The sequence below is a fragment of the Plecotus auritus genome (assembly GCF_963455305.1).
Source record: "Plecotus auritus genome assembly, chromosome: 12".
Taxonomy (NCBI): Eukaryota; Metazoa; Chordata; class Mammalia; order Chiroptera; family Vespertilionidae; genus Plecotus; species Plecotus auritus.
This window is the reverse complement of record NC_137778.1, coordinates 18,957,188-18,979,818: the sequence shown is the minus strand read 5'-3', so window position 1 is coordinate 18,979,818 and position 22,631 is coordinate 18,957,188. Positions and strand designations below refer to the sequence as shown.

Genomic DNA, 22,631 nt, shown 5'->3' with positions numbered 1-22,631 from the left:
TTTCAATCTTGAGAGTCATTTCTTGCCTAGGTCAATGCAATATCCTCCTAACCATTCCCTGTGTCTACCCTTGCCTCCTAAGGTCTGTTCTCAACACATCAGCCAGAGGGATACTATTAAACGTTAAAAGCAATTTCCAGTGTCTCCCCATTTCACTCAGAGTAAATCCATAAATGCTTACAATGGCCCACCCTGCCTGTTTGAAACTCTTCATCCTTGGCTTCCTGGTCACATGTCTGTGCTGTTTGCATCTGACTTTCCTGTTTCCTGATCACTCATTCAACAAATCCTGTTTACTCTTGCTCATCTAATCCCAAAAGTTGAATCCACCCTAAAAATTTGGTTCTTGGTACTCTGGTTTTTCTTCTTTCCACTTTCTTCTATAGAGATTTCACCCACTTCCACACTTTAAGCTTACATGACACTGAATGAGGCTTTTCCTGTTCCCAGGAGCTGGAGACCTGAACCCAATGCTGAAGGCAAAGAGGCCCTACTTTCTCAACAGAGCTGCAAACAGCACTGGTGTAAGCAACTTCTTCACTCTAGTATCTGCCGAGATTTGAATAAACGCAGAGCAAAACTAGAGAACCTCCGTGCAGGTTCCAGCTCCCTTTGTTAGGAGGCGGGGCTGATCTAACTTTGCTCGCATTATGGAGCCCTACTGCGTGGAGGCGGCGGGCGGCGGGCAGCGGGGAGGCGGAACCCTCGTGCGCGCGTCCCTGCTTCCGGCCGGGCGCGGGCGCGGTGCACAGCTGGCGCGCATCACTGCCCGGCATGGAAGAGCGCAGCGATTCCGAGCCCACCCCGGGCTGCAGTGGCCAGGGCCCGGGCGGCGCTCCCGGCGGCGGCGGCGGCGGCGGCGGCGGTGGTGGGGCCTATCCATGGGCTCCGGAGGACGCCTGGATGGGCACCCACCCAAAGGTCAGGAGGCGCGAAAGGAGCGGGGCGCCGGTCCAGGCCCCCTGCCCAGGCGGAACCCCCAGGCCGCGCTCCCCTCCGAACCCTCCACCCCTGCCGGGCCGGATCGCTGAGTTCATGCACGACCCTCACGGAAGGGGACCCATGTGCACACTGCCAACCGCAGCAATTTTGTTTTCATTTGTTTAAATGAGTTGAACTCTTGCCCTGACACTAACCCCCACCCCACTTTGCCATTCTAAACCGGAGGTGTAGACAAACCCGGCCCCTCCCACGCCGGACACCAACGCTAGCCGCTCCACCGGAGATGGTCTCATTTAATGCTCACACTAACCGCGCAAAAACGGTCTGTGGGCGGTGTATAAGACCCGGGAGTCGGTCATGGTAAAGGTGTAGGCACGAAGTCTTGGGGCCCAGAGCGTGCGTCTTGATTTTGCCTCAGTGCAGATTCCTAAATTTTTCGAGTTTCTTGGAAAGTTGAATAGGTTCTTCCAAAAGCAGAACTGCTCACTTCGTGGTTGTATTTTTCAGCATAGCGGTAAGGAGGAGAAAGATAATTCCTTGCTTGCTTCTGCTTGGCAAATTGCTGCCTTGTACCAGTAATGTCAAGTAAACAGGGAATGGAGATGGGGGGGGGGGGGGGCGTGTAGGGATCTCAGGGACTGGTCTAGTAACTGGTAGAATTGCAGTCTTCTGCTGAATTGCAATATTTCATAAGTAATCATCTAAAAACAGTCAAGAGCCTGGCCCCTGTGGCTCAGTGGTTGAGTGTTGACCTATGAACCAGGCGGTCATGGTTCCATTCCCAGTCAAGGCACATGCCTGGGTTTTGGGCTCCATCCCCAGTGTGGGGCGTGCAAGAGGCAGCCCATCAATGATTCTCCGATCATTGATGTTTCTCTCTCTCTCACCCTCTTCCTTCCTCTCTGAAATCAATAAAAAAAAATATTTTTAAAACATTAAAATAAAAACAGTCAAGAAAAGAAAAATTTTGAAGATAAAAGTCTGAAGCATTAACCCCTTCTCAAGTTACCTTGCTGAATTTTATCCTGCTGCTCTGTCCCCTTATTCCCCTTCAAGGTGAGAAAAACAAACGCTAACATGGAGATGTTATTCAGTGCCCTTAAAAGAAACACGGTGACACGGAGAGGCAGCACGGTGGTTAGGAGATGAACGCAAAGACACATCGCCTGAGTTTGAATCCTGGTTCTGTCACCAGCTTTGTGATTTGGAGCAAATGGTTTAATCCCATTGCACTTAGGTTTTCTCATCTGTACAATGGGGATAATAAGGGTACTTATCTCATAGGATTAAATCAGTTACTATTTGGAAAGTACTTGACACGTAGTAAGTAAGCGCTATGTAAGTATTTAAAAAGTGAAACGCCCAGTAACAAGTTTTAAAAACCTCCTTTAGATTTGGTGGTGCTACTCAGTTTTTATACTGGCAGATTTTTTCTCTCTTTGAAGTTAATGGCTATATAGGCCCTAGCCTTCACCATCAAATCTTCCCTTTCCATTTTTTCCTCTTGAAGGGTCTAATTGATTTTTTTTTTTAAAGAAAGGAAAGATATTGGGTGTTTGATTTTTCTACTTCTGCCTTTTTATTATTCAATTTGAAAATCACTTAGGTCCATCTAGTAACATGGTATCAGATTTATTGTCCTCAAACACCACATTCATCATACTCGCATGCTTAGAAGTCTTCAGTGTTTCCTTATGGGTAAAATTCAAACTTTTAGCTGGGTCATCCAGTCCTTGCAACCTGGTTCCCAGTTACTTTTTCAGTGCTGTGTTCAAGCACATTTAAGGTTTGAGGAGGACAACTAAGAACACCCCTGTTCTCCTGTACCTGTACACTTACGATGAAGCCAAAAGGAGAAGGTGATATCATATATGCACCCGTGCAGGTCTGCTGATCCCTCACTTGTGCATTAGTCTTGCTTACCCCACTAGTCACTGACGTAGCTGGAGAACCTCAGGCTTCCCCTGCAGGAGTAGAGCCCTGAAGAATGTTCCCACAGTGTTGACCAGTAAATCTGAAAGCAGCAGCAGCTTGCTTGGTCCTTTCTTTAAAATCTAGCATTTAAATAACTCGCTGCTCTTGAGTGAGAAGGAGAGAGAGGCCAGGCGTGGTATTCTACTAGACTTTCTCCGCATGCAAATAAGAGACCAGGAGAATAGAGGCTCCCACTACATGCCCCAACAAAATTCTCATTAAAAAATGTCTACTGCTCTAGCTGGTTTGGCTCAGTGGATAGAGTGTTGGCCTGCGGACTGAAGGGTTCCAGGTTCGATTCCGGTCAAGGGCATGTACCTTGGTTGTGGGCACATCCCCAGTGGGGGGTGTGCAGGAGGCAGCTGATAGATGTTTCTCTCTCATCGATGTTCCTAACTTTCTATCCCTCTCCCTTCCTGTCTGTAAAAATCAATAAAATATATTAAAAAAAAATAAAAATAAAAAATGTCTACTCCTGGCAGATAGGTTTCTTTATAGGCCCTTGAATATGTGTGGCTTATTCCCACCTTTGTGTGATTAGTTATACTGTTGCACTACCTTCTCAGTTTAGTCAAATCATACATGTCCTTCAGGGCCCAACTTGTATCTCACCTCTCTCATAAAACATTAACCAACCAATTCACCAGAGTATAGCTCCTCTGACCTGTTGTGTCCTGGTTCTTTAATTCCACTCACTTGGTTTTTAACCACTTCCTGTCATGTATTGTTATTTGCTTAACAGTCACAGGTGTGCAATGTGTTTACCCTAATAATTGCAGGTTTTTTAGAGGCAGGGATCAGGTCTTACATTGCCTTGTAACTCCCACTATACCTAGAATTGAGTTTGATACTTTCTATATATTTAATAAATAGTTGGTTGAGTGAAATAAAATATTAAGAGGTTCTTCCTTCTCTAACAATTACATTTTGATTTTCAGTATTTAGAAATGATGGAATTAGATATAGGAGATGCTACTCAAGTTTACATAGCATTCTTGGTTTACCTGGACCTCATGGAGAGTAAGTTTTTATTTATATTGTGTTATTATTGGGGCCATGGTGGAGGGTTGGGGAGTTGGGTTTGGATATAGAATTATCGATATTATAATAAGCCATTGTTTATGCATTTGTTGTTATCCATTTTATAATTTCTTCATTTATAGTGGGAATTACTTGGTAACTAAATAAGTAAAAGAGAAGATAAATAAAAATGTAAAGAGAAGATAGCGTTATAACTGATGTTGCTCAGCTGAATATTAGGTAGAAGTTTAGAATTTTTATCTTTGATTTTTGATAAACATTATCCATTTAATGATGCTCTTTCAGGTAAAAGTTGGCATGAAGTAAACTGTGTGGGATTGCCAGACCTCCAGCTCATCTGCCTGGTTGGTACTGAGATAGAAGGAGAAGGGCTACAGACTGTGGTGCCTACATCCATCAATGCTTCCCTCAGCCATAACAGGTGGGCAGGTGATTTTGCTCTTTAATAGGTTAGTTCATCACATTGTACACTTTAAACTTACACAGCGTTGTATGTCACTTTCATCTCAGTTTAATAAAGAAAGCATGGTGGAATGTGAATGGATGACAGTGGTCATATGTAACAGGGAATATTAAATTATATCAATTAATTTTATATTAAAAATAACATGCCAACTTTGATACTTCATTGTTAGAAGCAAATTATTTTCCATACACTGCACAACTAGTCTGAGCACACCAGTTGTAAATTGCTATCCTAGATGATCCTGCTTAGCTGTCTGTGTATAGTGGGGATTTTTTAATGTTCTTTATTCCTCAAAAATTTTAAATAACATTTTTATGACTAGGGAATCTAGGTGATATACAAAGCCTGAGAGCCAGAGGAGGTGATATTTTGCTGGAGGTGTAATTCCATGTTATTTACACAGGGCATATAGCATATAAGGCATGATAGCTGTCCCCTTTATCAAAGTCTCAACTTTGTAAAGCTGGACTAAACTCTATCATTTACATAGTTAACTACAACCTAGTCTTAAGATAGTTCCCCAGTCATAGCAGTAAATAATCTCATTTATCCTTTAAAACCACTTCAGTAGCTATCTTGACTATTGAGAGGTAGAATACACACACACACACACACACACACACACACACACACACACACACTAGTGACCCGGTGCACCAAATTTGTGCACATTAAAAGGAGATTAATTAGAGGAAATAATCTAATATTGCTATTTGCCCTTTCTCTATAATAGAAGTGTCAGAGATGAAAGAAAATTAGTAAAATGTATATGAAAACCTTCCTCTTGTCAGAGTCTGGGGCACACCATGGGACCCAGAGTCAAGTCCCTGCCCACCCACATGCATCTTAAAATCGAGTGAGACTCAGACCCGGCTGCCCCCGCCCCATTGGGCTAGATCCAGACCCAGCCAGTCCCACCCTTGTCAAGCCCTGCTGGGCAGGGGACATAGCCTCAGGTCCCCTGGCCCGGTGCCAGGAAGGTGGATGTGGCCTGAGGTCCCCCAGCCCAGACCGGGGCGGGGGGCATGCCTTGAGGTGCTCCATTAAGCCCCGCCAGGTGGGGGGACATGACCTGAGATCCCCTGTCAAGCCCTGCTGGGTGGGGGGCATGGCTTGAGGTCCCCTGTCAAGCCTTGCCAGGTGGGGGGGCGCAGCCTCAGGTCCCCCAGCCCAGCACCGTGAGGGGGGCGCAGCCTCAGGTCCCCTGTCAAGCCCCGCTGGGTGGGGGGCACAGCCTGAGGTCTCCTGTCAAGCTCAGCCAGGCAGCGGGGTGCAGCCTCAGGTCCCCTGACCCAGTGCTGGGGCAGGGGGCGCGGCCTGAGGTCCCCTGTCAAGCCCCACCAGGCGGGGGGTGCCGTCTGAGGTCCCCTGGCCTGGTGCCGGGGTGGGGGGCGCAGCCTGAAGTCCCCTGTCAAGCCCCACCTGGTGGGGGGTGCAGCCCGAGATCCCCCAGCCTGGCGCTGGGGTGGGGGGAACAGCCTGAGGTCCCCTAGCCCAGCACCAGGATGGGAAGCACACCTTGAGGTCCACCCGTCGAGCCCCGCCGGGCGGGGGGCATGGCCTCAGGCCCCCTGGCCTGGCACTGGGGCGGGGAGTGCGGCCTGAGGTCCCCCAGCCTGATGTCAGGGCAGGGAGCATGGCCTGAGGTCCCCTGTCAAGCCCTGCCAGGTGGGGGGTGTGGCCTGAGGTCCCCTGTCAAGCCCTGCTGGGTGGGGGGCATGGCCTGAGGTCCCCTGTCAAGCCATGCTGGGTGGGGGATGTGGCCTGAGGTCCCCTGTCAAGCCCCACGGGGGTGGGGAAGGGCGTAGCCTCAGGTCCTTGCTGTGATTGCTCGTTAAGGCTCCTTATGGGAACTTGGCCTCAGCTGTGTGTGCAGCCATCTTTGTGACGGAGTGATGGTCAATTAGCATATTCCCTCTTTATTAGATAGGATATTTGCATTGGCTTATTATTTCCATTATTTATTTTATGGTGTATGTGTATTTGCCAGCTCCTTAAAAGGTAGCAATTCTAGGTAACATCTGATGTCATATCTTTCTGAATTTCTAAGCTCGCCTACACAGTTTTTGTATCCATTTCCCTCTTAGTTTTCCAGGCTTTGGACCTGGTGGTCTTATTTACATAGTTTTGGCAAGAGTGCAGACAGATTCCATTACAGAGTGAATCTGTGTTACAGTGGCAGTGAGTGAATGCACTACTCTGAGCAAAAGTAGTTTGACTGGTATTTTCTTATACATAATATATGTTCATAGTTAAAACACTTTGGCATGTTTTCAAAGTTTCAGAAGGTCTTTCGAGTAAAAGTTGGTGTGAAGTAAAATGAGTGGGATTACCAGATCCCCAGCTCATCTGCCTTGTCAGTACTGAGATAGGAGAAGGGTTACAGACTCTGGTACCTACACCCATCAGTGCTTGTGAAAATATTGATTGAATACTAATTGCTGATCTCCAGGAGGAAAACAGAATTTGTGAAGTACCCATATCTGATTATCTAGTGGGAAAATTATGCTGATGGAGTATGAGGTTGTTTTTGTTTCTCAAAGGACAGGACACATCTTTTCCTCTCATCTAAAACTACTACTTAGCCCAACTAGTTTGGCTCAGTGATTGAGTGTCGACCTATGAACCAGGAAGTCACAGTTGGACAGTTCCATTCCTGGTAGGGGCACATGCCCGGGTGGCAGGCTCGATCCCCAGTAGGGGGCATGCAGGAGGCAGCTAATGGATATTCTCTCTCATCATTGATGTTTCTATCTCTCCCTTTCCCTTCCTCTCTGAAATCAATAAAATATATTTTTAAAAAATAAAAATACTACTGAATGCTAATGTAAAATAATTTTTAGCTCACATTTTAAAATACTATATTAGGGTATATATTTGGATTATATATGCATATGGAAAGTACTCTATAGATTGTTTCTTACTAAAGTAAATCTGAGAATCCATGTAGCAATTTTAATAAATGACTGTAGAGGTTATGAATACTCTGATTTCCCCAGACCCAGCAATGGTATAAAAATCATATTAATAATTTCATAGAGGTCAAAGAGATCTGCTAAGTTTATTTATTTATTTTTTTTATTTAAATAAATCTTTATTCAGATTATTACAATTATTTCTCCTTTTTCCCCCCATAGCTCCCCTCCACCCATTTCCCACCCCACCTTCTGCCCTTACCTCCCCCCCACTGTCCTCATCCATAGGTGTATGATTTTTGTCCATTCTCTTCATGAACCCCCCATACCCCTTTCCCCCTGAGAATTATCAGTCCACTCCCTTTCTATGCCCCTGATTCTATTATGTTCACCAGATTATTCTGTTCCTCAGGTTTTTAATTCACTTGATTTTTAGGTTCGCTTGTTGATAGATATGTATTTGTTGTTCATAATTTTTCTCTTTACTTTTTTCTTCTTCCTCTTCTTTAAGAATACCTTTCAGCATTTCATATAATACTGGTTTGGTGGTGATGAACTCCTTCAGCTTTTTCTTATCTGTGAAGCTCTTTATCTGCCCTTCAATTCTGAATGATAGCTTTGCTGGGTAGAGTAATCTTGGTTGTAGGTTCTTGCTATTCATCACATTGAAAATTTCTTGCCACTCCCGTCTGGCCTGCATAGTTTCTGTTGAAAAGTCAGCTGACAATCGTATGGGTGCTCCCTTGTAGGTAATTAACTGTTTTTCTCTTGCTGCTTTTAAGATTCTCTCTTTGTCTTTTGCTCTTGGCATTTTAATTATGATGTGTCTTGGTGTGGTCCTCTTTGGATTCCTTTTGTTTGGGGTTCTGTGGGCTTCCTGGACTTGTAAGTCTATTTCTTTCACCAGGTGGGGGAAGTTTTCGGTCATTATTTCTTCAAATAGGTTTTCAGTATCTTGCTCTCTCTCTTCTTCTGGCACCCCCATAATTCTGATGTTGGTACGCTTGAAGTTGTCCCAGAGTCTTCTTACATTATCTTCAACTTTTTGGATTTTTTTTTTGCTTTTTGCTTTTTCGGTTGAGTGTTTTTTGCTTCTTTGTATTTCAATTCTTTGACTTGATTCTTGTGTTCCTCTATTCTGTTTCTGGGTCTCTGTATAATATTTTTTATTTCAGTCAGTGTATGTTTAATTTCTAGTTGGTCCTTTTTCATATCTTCGAGGGTCTCATTATATTTATCGGCCTTTTCTAGGATATTTTTAAAAAGTCTTATAACCGTGGTTTTGAATTCTATATCCAGTCGTTTGTTTTCCTCCATTTCTTTCGTTTGTGATCTGATTCTTTGACCCCGCATTTTCACTGATTCCCTGAGTTGGTAAGGTAGATATTTGTGCTAGGTTTCCAATATGGCCCAGTGGGTCTGCTTCCCCAGTTAACCTGAGGTGGACACTCTTGGTGCACCCCTTTGTGGACTGTGTGTACAGCCTTGTTGTAATTAAGTCTTTATGTTGTTGGTATCACTGGGAAGAATTGACCTCCGGGCCAGTTGGCTGTAAGGATCAGCTGTGTCTATGCTGGGAGAAGTTCGGTGCTGGAGACAGCCTTATAGGATTAGACTTGCCAAATTGCAATTGGCTCTGTGCTCAGCTTGGATGGGGTGGAGTCTCAGTCTTGGCTTCCTGTCAGCCTTGCCCTTGCGCGCATGTGCGCTTTCAGTCCTCCGCCTTCCCCAGCCCGAGTCTCCGCCTGAGAGTCCAGACTCCCCCCACAAGAGCATGGGTCCCCAGGGGCTCGCCTGGAACTGGGGTTCACTGCAGTCAGAACTGGGGCTCAGTGCAGTCAGGATCCTCTGACTCCCTTCCACTAGGGAAAGCCTGTGGCAACCTCCGCAGCCTTTGTGCGCACTGGCCCGCGCGCGCCTTCAGACTTCTGCCTTTCCCAGCTCGAGTCTCCGCCCGAGAGTCCAGACTCCCCCCGTTAAGAGCGTGGGTCCCCAGGGGTTTGCCCGGAACTGGGGTTCAGTGCAGTCAGAACTGGGGTTCAGTGCGGTCGGAGGCTTCCTTCCCCCTTCCGCCAGAGAAAGTCAGCCAGGCTCTCAGCCGCCCTTCCTCTCTGCGCGCACAAAGCCCCTTTGCCGTACCTCCAATTCTCTGTGAGCTTTTCTTTTTCCTTCTAGTTGTAGAATTTTCACTCAGCCAGCTTTCCTGTGGTTCTGGATGGTGTCCGTTCTGTCTTTTAGTTGTAGTTTTGAAATTGTTGTGCGAGGCAGCAGTTTAGGTGTTTACCTATGCCGCCATCTTGGTTTCTCAGATCTGCTAAGTTTAAAGATGAGATAACCAGAGGAATCCTAAGGAAAGCCAGGGGCCTTTTTCAGTGCTAAGATAGCAAATGAAGCCATATTAATATTCAGAGGGCTTGATGAGCTTCTTCTGGACCACTTTGCCACTGATATTTGTTGAGAAGTATATTACAACAAAGTTAGGATAATAGAATTTCAGGTTTCTGTAATAATATTAGTATTGTGGATAGTTATAAATGGAAAAATATCTTAAGTAATTTACACAATGACCTAAAATAATGAAAAAAATGGTTTTGTTTTTCACTACTGTTTTTCCCCCCCTTATAGAATCTATATTGCCTCCCAATTTCAATGTCTATTCAGTTTCTTTGGTAAAATATAAGACGCTGAAAACTAAAACCACAGTAGCTATATTTTAAGCTTATCTGTGTTTGTACATAAGTTAATTTTTAAAAAGCCGAGTGAAGCCCTAGCCGGTTTGGCACAGTGGATAGAGCATTGGCCAGCAGACTGAAGGGTCCCAGGTTTGATTCCAGTCAAGGGCATGTGCCTGGGTTGCAGGCTTGATTCCTAATGGGGGTGGGGGGTGCAGAAGGCAGCCAATCAGTGATTCTCTCTCATCATTGATGTTTCTCCCTCTCTCTCCCTCTCTCTTCCTCTCTGAAATCAATAAAAATTTAAAAAATAAAAAGCCAAGTGAAGTGTTTTGTAAATTATAAAATCCAGAGACAGTTAATATATTATTTTTGAAATGATCTGTAAATCTCTCTTTTTTTTTTGCTTAGTAACACCAATGAATTATTCATCCTGTTAAAACTGACTGGATTATAAAGGGCTCTTTCACCCTGGTGCCAGCAAAGGATAATGGATAGCTTATGTGAGGGTGGAGCCTCTCCAGTGACCACTTTATCCTCCAACCCCACAAATTAGTGGCATTTCTCTTGATTTCTGGAGATAAATGGGTACCCTCAGCCATTTTATCTGAGAGAAAACTTTTCCAAATGTACTGTTTCTTAGCATCTTCCTATTTGAATATTATTGTAGAAATTTAGAAAAAGGCTTCAATATGCCATATACCAAATTGGTCATCTGCTAATTCAGCAGCCATTAGGCTAAAAGTCTAAGAACTTTGTCATTTGGTTTGATCAGGACTATTGGCCATAGTATTGTAAGTAAGTGGCCCTCCTTTATAACACTTACCACAGTTATTGCTACTCGATATATTATATATTTGGTTGTCTTTGATTGTTTACTGTCTTCCTTTCCCTTTTAGAAAATAACCTCCATGAAAGCAGGAATTTTTTTCTGCTCATTGCTGTTTCCGCAGTGCATAGCCTGGTACCTGGTACTTGGTATTAAAATCAGTGTTTGTTGAATGACTGAATAAGCTCTTAGACCACTAAGTTCCTGCAGTGGAGATTTGCTAAATAAAATCTTAAAGAACATAGAATATGCTCAAGCAACCTTCCAAGAGTTTCTAAAAATTAGAATGTCTGCAAAATCCATTTGCTTCCAGATTTAGCACTACTTTCACTCTTTATGCTGTAACTATAATATGCATCTGAGGATAGAGAACAATCATAATGCCTCCTTAGCTTTTAGTGAAACTCTTTTTCATCATCTCCACCCCCCTACCTTTAATCCCTTCTTTTTCCTTAGTGTCCTGGGAAAAGGACTTATTAATGGTGGAGTGAAGGGTTACTAGAACTGAGTTTCTTCTTTAGAACATTTAAAATATTTAATTGACGTAACATATTAGTTGCAGATGTAAAATAGTGTCATTATTTGTATACATTGCGAAATGATCAACACAATAAGCCTAGTTAACATCATTACCTTACATAATTACAAAAAAAAGGTTTTTTTGTGATAAAAACTTTTAATACTCAGCAACTTTCAATTATGCAATATAGTATTAACTATATTTAGAACGTTTTAAAAGGTGTTCTTAATTATGAGATTTAATCCTGAAATGCTAATATATATATATATGTATATATATATATATACATATATATATATATACACACATATATATACATATATATATATATACACACATATATATATATACATATATATATATATATATACACACTTCTTTTTTTTATTGTTTAAAGTATTACATATGTCTCCTTTTCCCCCATTGACCCCTCCCGGCCACTCCCTCCCCCCAGGACAATGCTACAATATTTTTGAAGGATACTCTATTATTCCCATGTAATTGAAAAATATTTCCACTCTTCAAAAGTATGTTCTTTATTACAAATTCATTTAATGACCATTACTTTATGTGAGGCCTAAAGTTTAATAACTGGTAAAATGATTTCTGTCATTTGACTTCCCTGCATATCTGATGTGTGTCCTCATATTACCTCTGTTGGGAATCTGTTACTGGTGAACCCCCAATTCTGGCAGCTTCTTTTAACAGACACAGCATTTTTTCTCTTACCTTCCACACACACACACACACACACACACACACACACACACACACACACACACAAGCTTGCCGTTTATATTAACAGAATGGCTTCCCACTAGGGTGGATAGTCACACAGGCATTTAATTGTTCAGTAACCCGCCACCTTGGGATTTTAGCCACCTTGCTTTTTCACCAGGCAGTCCTTGGCATGATTCCCAAGGAGGTGGCCTGTTATTCTTGAACTTTTCTTCAGGATTGAGCCTGTGGATGAATACAGTTTCTTGGGCACCTAGGGCACTAATTTAAATTTGCATTGTGTACCAGAGTTGGATTGTGGAGTGTCGTTCTAAAGTACCATAATGAGGAAGATAAGGAGTTAATGCCTTTAATTGATGAGGCTGCAACATGTGCCAGTTTGGTCACATTGAAGAGGACAGAAGAAGATACTGCTTTCTGTGGGTTGAAATGAATAATTTTAACCCATGATGCATTCTGTTTCAACAACATTTGAAGTTAAAAGTAATAAGTAATGTTGCCTTCAACTTTCTGTCCTCTGTGTAAATCTCTAGAGATCACTTAGTCTCTATTGGAGGATCTTACAGAAAGATGAATGCTAAGATTTCTGGAAGGCATTTATTTAGTTTGGAGGAAGGGCAGTAGCCAAAGGGTGTTGCCTATCTGTTTGCCTCAGACTTGTTTTCAAGTTAACTTTAGTAAACTTTGGGATCACTGTTTACAGTATGCTGAGCTCCCCTCTGAACAGTTATGAGAACATCATAACTGTTCCCACCCCACCTTCTGCCCTTACCTCCCCCCCACTGTCCTCATCCATGGGTGTATGATTTTTTTTTTAATTTTTTTTAAGATTTTCTTTTTTTTTTTTAATAAATCTTTATTCAGATTATTACAATTATTTCTCCTTTTCCCCCCCATAGCTCCCCTCCACCCATTTCCCACCCCACCTTCTGCCCTTACCTCCCCCCCCACTGTCCTCATCCATAGGTGTATGATTTTTGTCCAGTCTCTTCATGAACCCCCCATACCCTTTTCCCCCTGAGAATTATCAGTCCACTCCCTTTCTATGCCCCTGATTCTATTATATTCACCAGATTATTCTGTCCCTCAGGTTTTTAATTCACTTGATTTTTAGGTTCGCTTGTTGATAGATATGTATTTGTTGTTCATAATTTTTATCTTTACTTTTTTCTTCTTCCTCTTCTTTAAGAATACCTTTCAGCATTTCATATAATACTAGTTTGGTGGTGATGAACTCCTTTAGCTTTTTGTTATCTGTGAAGCTCTTTATCTGCCCTTCAATTCTGAATGATAGCTTTGCTGGGTAGAGTAATCTTGGTTGTAGGTTCTTGCTATTCATCACTTTGAAAATTTCTTGCCACTCCCGTCTGGCCTGCATAGTTTCTGTTGAGAAATCAGCTGACAATCGTATGGGTGCTCCCTTGTAGGTAATTGTTTTTCTCTTGCTGCTTTTAATATTCTCTCTTTGTCTTTTGCTCTTGGCATTTTAATTATGATGTGTCTTGGTGTGGTCCTCTTTGGATTCCTTTTGTTTGGGGTTCTGTGCGCTTCCTGGACTTGTAAGTCTACTTCTTTCACCAGGTGGGGGAAGTTTTCGGTCATTATTTCTTCAAATAGGTTTTCAGTATCTTGCTCTCTCTCTTCTTCTGGCACCCCCATAATTCTGATGTTGGTACGCTTGAAGTTGTCCCAGAGTCTTCTTACACTATCTTCAACTTTTTGGAATTTTTTTTCTTTTTGCTTTTTCAGTTGAGTGTTTTTAGCTTCTTTGTATTTCAATTCTTTGACTTGATTCTTGTGTTCCTCTAGTCTGTTGTTGGGTCTCTGTATAATATTTTTTATTTCAGTCAGTGTATGTTTAATTTCTAGTTGGTCCTTTTTCATATCTTCGAGGGTCTCGTTATATTTATCGGCCTTTTCTAGGATATTCTTGAAAAGCCTTATAACCGTGGTTTTGTATTCTATATCCAGTCGTTTGTTTTCCTCCATTTCTTTCGTTTGTGATCTGTTTCTTTGACGCCACATTTTCACTGTTTCCCTGAGTTGGTAGGGTAGATTTGTGTGCTAGGTTTCCTATATGGCCCAGTGGGTCGGCCTCCCCAGTTAACCTGAGGTGGATACTGTTGGTGTACCCCTTTGTGGACTGTGTGTACAGCCTTGTTGTAGTTAAGTCTTGATTGTTGTTGGTATCACTGGGAGGAATTGACCTCCAGGCCAGTTGGCTGTAAGGATCAGCTGTGTCTATGCTGGGAGAAGTTCGGTGCTGGAGACAGCCTTATAGGATTAGACTTGCCAAATTGCAATAGCCTCTGTGCTCAGCTTGGGTGGGGTGGAGTCTCAGGGCAGAGCAGACAGTCTTGGCTTCCAGTCAGCCTTGCCCTTGCGCGCGTGCGCGCCTGCAGACCTCTGCCTTCCCCGGCTCCCTGCAGACCTCTGCCTTCCCCGGCTCCCGAGTCTCCGCCCGAGAGTCCAGATTCCCCCTCCGCCCCCCATAAGAGCGCGGGTCCCCAGGGGCTCGCCTGGAACTGGGGTTCAGTGCAGTCAGAATTGGGGTTCAGTGCAGTCAGGAGCTTTGGACTCCCTTCTGCTAGGGAAAGCCTGTGGCAACCTCCGCAGCCTTTGTGCACACTGGCGTGCGCGCCTCCAGAACGGGCTTCTGCCTTCCGGGGCTCCCCCGGGTCTCCCCCGGGTCTCCGAGTCTCCGGGTGCCTTTCTCTCTACCTGACAGTCCAGACTCCCCCTGTATGAGTCTGGGTCCACGGGGTTTCGTCCGGGACTGGGGTTCAGTGCAGTCAGAAGTGGGGTTCAGTGCGGTCGGGGGCTCCCTTCCCCCTTCCGCCAGAGAAAGTCAGCCAGGCTCTCAGCCACCCTTCCTCTCTGCGCGCACAAAGACCCTTTGCCGTACCTCCAATTCTCTGTGAGATTTTCTCTTTCCTTCTAGTTGTAGAATTTTCACTCAGCCAGCTTTCCTGTGGTTCTGGATGGAGTCCGTTCTATCTTTTAGTTGTAGGTTTGAAATTGTTGTGCGAGGCAGCAGTTTAGGTGCTTACCTATGCCGCCATCTTGGTTTCCCATCATAACTGTTATTGTTTGCAACAGTTAGTTATGAGAACATCATAACTGTTGCAAGCATCAAATTCTGTTACTGTTGAACAGCAATTATAATTATTATTGACATCTATTTCTTCAGGTGGGTTTTTCCCTTGAGATATAATTAACTCAAAAATATGAAATTCTCATTATATAAGTTAAGTTTTTCATATGTGGATTTATATAAAATATGAACTATAAGCAATTTTGTTATCCAAATTATTATTTTAGGTTTGTGTGGTGAAACATCTTTACAATACTTTTTAAAGAACTAAGCTTTTAAAGAATGTGCCTATGAGGAAACTTCATTCTATAGTTTCTAAATTATGATTTCAAACTGTAATTTCCTTCTTCCTTCCCATACAGCCAAACAGGATAAACAGCTCAGAGATGGGAACTTCCACTTCATTTTTAACAGTGATTCCCCTCAGCTCTGAAGACAAACCAGGCTTTAACAGCTCTGAGCTAATTTTCAGATGTTAGGGTTTCCCACGTGGGTGTTCTGAGTAAGTCAGAAAATGTTTTGCTGTTTATATCAAAGAACTATGAAAACAAATATGAATGAGATGGAAATTTCTATTCTAAATTTCAATATATGTCCTAGAATTTCCACACAGTTTACCTTACAAAACACATACACATACATTCTGATTTAAGTATCATATCTTGAGAAACGGAAGATATGTAACAGTTTTTTAATAGGTTTTTTCCCTTCCATCTGTGTCCCATCCTCGTCATACTCTGCCAGTTAGGGATGTTTAAAGAAACTTATTTTTAACTTGTGTATACTGCAGTGTCTTAAGACTGTCATTTTCCATCAGTGCTAAGTATTGAGGTTGCTAGTTAATATCTATGGTTGCTTCATCTGAGTATCTCTAAAGAAAAAGTCTGTAATGAAGTGGAATCTAATTGATGTTCATGTAATTTAACATAGTTAGAAATTATTTTTTAAGGAGGGTGTGGATAAAAACATGTCCCAATTTGCAAGGTAGCAAAGCTGGTATAGGTACCATATAGTAATACTTGTACTTGCTGACTACTTGACAGTTTGCAAAGCCTTTTCATGTATGCCACCTCAATAGTCGTATGTGTAGATGTACAGGTATATTATCTTTATGTTACAGCATCATTTCTTGAAAAGCTTTGACCAGGCGTCCCCAAACTATGGCCCGCGGGCCACATGCGGCCCACCAAGGACATTTATCCAGCCCGCCGGGTGACGCTGCCTGTCCTGCTTAGCAGCTGACTCGTCCTGGGCCCGCAGTGCGCATAGGAATTTGTTCATAGTTTTTTTTTTTTTAAAAAAACTATAGTCCGGCCCTCCAACGGTCTGAGGGACAGTGAACTGGCCCCCTGTTTAAAAAGTTTGAGGACCCCTGGCTTTGACCCTCAAAATGAGTACAACCCAGTGGGAAACAGACACTGAGATGTATAAATACCAAGTAGTGATTACAGTAAGGTAGGGCTACACAGGGTGCCTCTGTAGGGTAAGACATGTAACTTTGCCTAGAAGGTGGGGAAAGGTGACAGGAAAGACTTGAGAGAAGATGATGCTTTGCTTTGTTGACTTGTGGAAAGGAATTAAAATTTTGCCAGGTAGACATATTTTATTTATCTAATGAGTTATACTTGACAACTGGAGTGTTACTATATTGCTGATTTTCCTCTTTCAGGGTCATTTTAGAAACAGTTTGTATAAGAGGAAAGAAACTTAGAAACTCACCCTCTCATTTCACTTCATGCCTTTGTAAACTTAAATGATAGGTAGCAATAAGCAGCCTTTTGTGACTGATGTTCTAACAAAGCAGTTCGAACTTCAGCTTTTTCAGAAGTCTACTGCTGTTTTAAATCACTTAAAATCTCCAGTCTTTACTACAGATTTTTAAAAAGCATTATAATTATCACTAGATGCCTGATGCACAAAGATTCGTGCAAAAATGGGCCTTCCTTCCCCTGGCTGCTGGCACCGCCTTTGCTCTGGCCCGGAGCTGCCTTTTGGCCTTCGCTCCTGCTTGGAGCTGCCTTTCTGCCTTCCCACGCTGCCCAGAGGCCCAGAGCAGCTGGGGTGGTGCGGAATGCCTGCATCCCACCCCTGGCTGCTTGGTGCCTGTGTATGCAAATTAACCCGCCATCTTTGTTGGGTTAATTTGCATAATCACTCTTGATTGGCTGGTGGGCGTCATGAAGGTACAGTCAATTTGCATCTTTCTCTTTTATTAGTGTAGATAGCAAGAATATTTCAAAGCAGAGACTTCTTTTAAGGTTTTTTTTTTTGTAGTTTCAATAGCTAATAGGATGGGGGAAGGGTGACCATAAGAATCCATCCCTGCAGAATTTTCTGTGTGAGTAGAAATTTCTGTGGGAAGTAGAACTTAAGGGGACAAATTATTCTTTTACCAAATACAATACAGTGTTTAGCTGTCAATATGCTAGTAAATCTCTGGAGACTTGGTTAGCTTAGTGAAAAAACAACTGATCATTTTTTATTTGCCTTTTAAAGAAAGCACCTTTGGAGGTTACAGTTACCAAATTGTTGAACATGGGCTTTTTTGAGTAGATAATAAGGATTTTTAGTTGGTGGTAAACAAAAGGTAATAGTGCCTTGAATACCTAAATATCAGATTTGATAAATTATTTTCTACAGCAAGCAAACTGAAATAAGTTATAACATTGATTGCTTGATATATAATGTTACCCCCAAAAGTTTCATTTCTCTATTTTTCCCTTGGCTTTTATGAAGTATCAGAACACATATTGAGAACCATAAAAATATCTATATTCAGATCTAATAATTCCAATACTTGGAAAGACCCAACAAATATTTAAAAAGAAACAACTACCTTCAGAAAGATGATCTTCACAGCTCATTTTTATTAGCACCTTCACCCCACAAAACCTGAAAGAACTTTATAGCAATAAGGGAATGATTGGGCAAATTATGAGTCAATAAAATATTACATAGCCATTTAAAAGTAGTAATTATGAACACAACAAGGGAAATATTTATTATAGTCTGTTTTTAAAAAACAAGCCTCAATACAAGATTATTTCACTTGTAAGAGGAAAATTGGAAAATGAACACTCATGATCCTTAGTTCAGATGCACTAAACACTCACTTTTGGAGTCCTGTTTGGTAGGTTCCTAAATATAGTTTGACTTTCAGGTTTGATGATCAGGAGAGATGGGCGAATGACAAAGAAAAGGGTTGAAAGTCCGGATAACCCTTCCCTGCAGGATTTTCTGTGTGAGAAGACAACTTTAAATGTTTATATTTGAGCCTTCAGACATTTCCCGAGTCAGCATTATAGATATAATGTGATTATTGCCTCCCTGTTGCCCAATATTTTACAGTATTTGATCTTATTAATGAGTGACTGTGAATCCTAAATGCATTGTGGCTTGCTTTTCAGGATAAGGGAGATCTTGAAGGCATCTCGAAAATTGCAAGGTGATCCAGATTTGCCGATGTCTTTTACTTTGGCGATAGTGGAGTCCGATTCCACAATAGTCTATTATAAACTTACTGATGGATTTATGCTGCCAGACCCTCAGGTCAGTTTTGAGGCAACTAACAGTAAACAGTGAAAAAAGAGAAAAATTATGACATAATTTTAATTGTGAATCAAGCCTTTCACAAAACTACCTCTTCCTTTGCACTATGAAAATTCATGAAAAATAATGGCTTTATTTTCACACCTGCTATATTTTGTTCATAGTGACATGTTCTTGGTTTTCGTAAGAATGATTTTCTTTTTCTACAGAGAATTTAATGGTTTCCCAGAGTGCTTCATGAAGTTATAGTGCATTTTATTATTTGACAAGTAACTGAGGTGGAAAGTAAAGGCTAATGATAGCTTTAACCAAAAGAACACTTCTTTATGATTATGTTCAATTGGTGGACATTTTGACAGGAATATTTTAATAAAATAAATGTGTTACCTATGATATCTTTATGTACTTGTTGGCATAATTAGAATAATTACATTAAATATCTTTCTAGTTTTATTTTTAAATTATGTTATTGGGGAAAAGGTCAATCCTGATCTTTGTTTTTTATGTTGCAGAATATTTCCCTTAGAAGATGACACCTATACTTCCTGGTTCTTACTTTATTCATACAAGATTGGACTTGAGATCCCTCAACCTGCTTACTCTTTTATCTCAGTGACAGTCAGGATTGACTTAGCTGGTCCCATTCCATAAGTGTTTTTCTAAAGTAGAAAAATTTCCCAGATAGAGAAATTTTTGTTATTGTTCAAAAATTTGGGGTAGTTGCTCTAAAACTTTATCTGAGACAGTTTAATTACAGTTGTATACAAGTTTATGCCTAGGATGTTATAAGAGTGTTATCCTCCATTCTTAGCTGCCTCATCGTTCATTGCTGTTACTGCCAGCTCATCTTCGAGACTGCCACCCTTTCCCTAACTCAGCCCTCTCAGTGCCTTTGGCCACTACCGCTAGCTTGGAATACCTTTCATATACACCTTGATACCTAGAGAGTTTACTTTAGTCTGCTTTTTAATCCCAATAGAAAGTAAAACATTTCTGTAATTGTTTTTAATGTTGCGATTACTGTTACATTCCTCTTTGGTTTACTTTAAATCAAAACTATAATTAAGCTCATCCAGAGTGTGACCTTGCATGTCTAGATTAATAAGGACCAGAGAAGTGCTACCTACAAAAGTACTGAGCCTTCATTCTCTTCTTATTACCACAACCCTGTATCATAGTAGACTGTTACAAGAGAAATAGTGGGGGACAGTGTCCACCTTAAAAACATCTTTATGAAGTAGACCCATTTATTCCACTTTTGTTATAATCCAATCAAATTGCCTAAAGTATAAAAATTATATGCACAAAGATGTTCTAAATAGCATTACTTGTAATTGCCCAAATTATAAACCACTTAAAAGTTTAGGGCAGTGGTTAATAAACTTCCGGTAAAGAGCCAGGAAGTAAATAATTTAGGCTTTGCAGGCCATGTAGTCTCTGTCATAGCTTCTCAACTCTGTAGTTTGTAGCACAAAAATAACAATAGACAATAGGTAAACAAATGAGCATGGATGACTGTGTTCTAATAAAACTTTATTTACAAATGCAGGACCATAGTTTGCCAAATATATATGTGTGTGTGTGTGTGTGTGTGTGTGTGTGTATACACACACACACACACACACACTATATATATATATATATATATATATATATATATATATATCTCCAATGAATGGTACATTATGTACTCATTAAAAATTAGTAAAGAATATAATGAACATGAGAAAATATTAAGTAAAAAAGCAAGATATAAAAGTGTATGAATGGATATGATCATGGCTATAAATAACACCCAGCATATAATAAAAAGATGAGCCCTGGCTGGTTTGGCTCAGTGGATGGAGCATCGGCCTGTGGACTGAGGGGTCTCGGGTTCGATTCCGGCCAGGGGCACATGCCCGGGTTGTGGGCTCGGTCCCTGGTGGGGGGCGTACAGGAGACAGCTGGTCGGTGATTCTCTCTCATCATTGATGTTTCTATTTCTCTCTCCCTCTCCCTTCCTCTCTGAAATCAATAAAAATATATTTTTTAAAAAAATAAAAAGATGACAAAATAAATTACTAGCTGTGGTTATAATAGAATGGCAGGGCAGTAAATGGATGAGTTGGTTTTCAGTATTTCTTTATTTGTATTTTATAATAAAAATGTTTCTAAAAAATGTCTTGAGATTTATATTAGTTATCTATCATTGCAAATAATATAACAAACTTAAAACAGCACCCATTTAAGATCTCAAAGTTGGGTCCTTTATAAGGGTGCAGTCAAGGTGTTGGCAGGGCTGCAGTCTCATCTGGGGCTTGGAGGGAGAAGAGTCTGTTTCCTTGCTCGTTAGTAGCAGCTTTTAGTTCCCTGCTGGCTGTTGGACTGAGGGTCTCAGTTCCTAGTGGGCTGCTGGCAAGAGGCCACTCAGCTCTGCCACGTGGGCCTTGCCTGCACAAATGGCTGGCTCCTCAAAGCCAAGAAGGAGATTCTCAGCAAGACAGACCTCAAAATCTCAAATGATACAATCCTCTCACCTTTGCCATAGTCTGTTGGTTAGAATCAAGTCATGGCTGATTACTCTAGAAAACCAAAAATAACAAGAATGGAAAATGGCAAAAAGTAGGAATATTACACCATGGTATAAAAGCATCATTCCTGGTCTGTAGTAGGTCCTCTTTTCTTTGATGACATTTAAATTGCATGTTTGTTTTACTTTTTAAATTTTTATTGACAGTATTGCAGATGCCTCCCATTTCCCCCCACTTTACCCTCTCAAGAAGCCCCTGCCCACCCCAGGCCTTCCCCACTATTTCTGTGTCCATGGGTTATACACATACCGGTATGCATATATGTTCTTTGGTTAATCTCTCAATGGAAGGTCTTGGCAACTTTTTTAGATTCCCCCTGCTCCTCCAGAAAGTCTGAAGATGTACCAGTTCAGAACAATGTGTGTTTCTGAAGCTCTAGTTGCCAATTTTCAGATCTAAGAATTCTCAAACAGTAATGATTAATTTTCAAGGTTTCTCCCACTTCATTCCTTTTGAGGCTTTTCATCATAATGCTAGGAAAATGGTGCATTTTCAGAAAGAAATGTAAAGCTTAATGTTAGATTTGTGTGTCCTGTCTGATGACCAGTGGTTCCCCAGAATACTACAAGACCAGAAGTCCTTCGGGATGACCGTGAAAGCTTTTTCGCAGAAATTGTTAAAACTGGATGTCCAGGAATGTTTACCCAGTTTCAGAATGTTCCCAGTGAACTTGACCTAAGTTGTTCTGTCCACAGCCAGCCAGATACCCGCTGATGTGAATAAAGGTCCAGAACAGTTTGGAAAGGAGGCAACCCAGCTGTATCTGTCTCATTTTAGTGGGAAACTAGGTAAAAAAGCGACTTTTTGTGTATGATCAAGTAATTTGGTAATTGCATTTACATTCATGTCTTCTTTTAAACACCTGTGTATCCCACCACCTTCCACAGTAACTGGCATAGCTACTAAGCTCTTAATAAATATTTGATGACTGGATGAATGCTGCTGGTAGATTTGTTGGATTCTATAGTGGCTTCTTTTTTACCTCAAGGCAAAACTAAAATCCATTTGGACACCAGAGGGCACTGCTAAATAAGCACAAAGTTTTCAGATTCTAGGAGCTGATGAGCTTGAGAAATGGTGCTCTTCAAAGTTTATTTTCAGCCTGTGGGAAATAGCATAAATAAAAATACAAACGAGTTTTATGTGCTCACACCCCCTTTTTCTTTCTGGCGTGCCTCTAAAATTACACTCAATTGTCATTGAGTTTGTAACTTGATTCATATTTTCTCAAAATGCAGCTCTGTCTAAAAATAAAGGTTGTTTGGGGCAGGGGTGGGTGGTGTGGGTATTTTTTCTAGATTATGGTTTTGTTCATATC

General features: G+C 41.6%; 1 protein-coding gene across 3 annotated transcripts; it reads left to right on the top strand.

Annotated features, from left to right (window-relative positions):
• Positions 1-747: 747 nt before the first annotated feature.
• TSEN15 (tRNA splicing endonuclease subunit 15) lies at positions 748-22,032 on the top strand (the record flags this gene model as incomplete). Of its 3 annotated transcripts, none has more annotated exons than XM_080648601.1 (5): positions 748-921; positions 3,855-3,936; positions 4,243-4,378; positions 18,599-18,740; positions 22,009-22,032. In XM_080648601.1, the coding sequence occupies exons 1-5, from the start codon at positions 775-777 to the stop codon at positions 22,030-22,032; spliced, it is 531 nt and encodes a 176-aa protein (XP_080504727.1). In that variant the 5' UTR covers positions 748-774. The 3 variants fall into 3 exon arrangements, with proteins under 3 accessions (XP_080504727.1, XP_080504728.1, XP_080504726.1); XM_080648602.1 differs by lacking the exon at positions 22,009-22,032 and adding an exon at positions 19,253-20,290; XM_080648600.1 differs by lacking the exon at positions 22,009-22,032 and having other exon boundaries at positions 18,599-18,773.
• Positions 22,033-22,631: the final 599 nt, after the last annotated feature.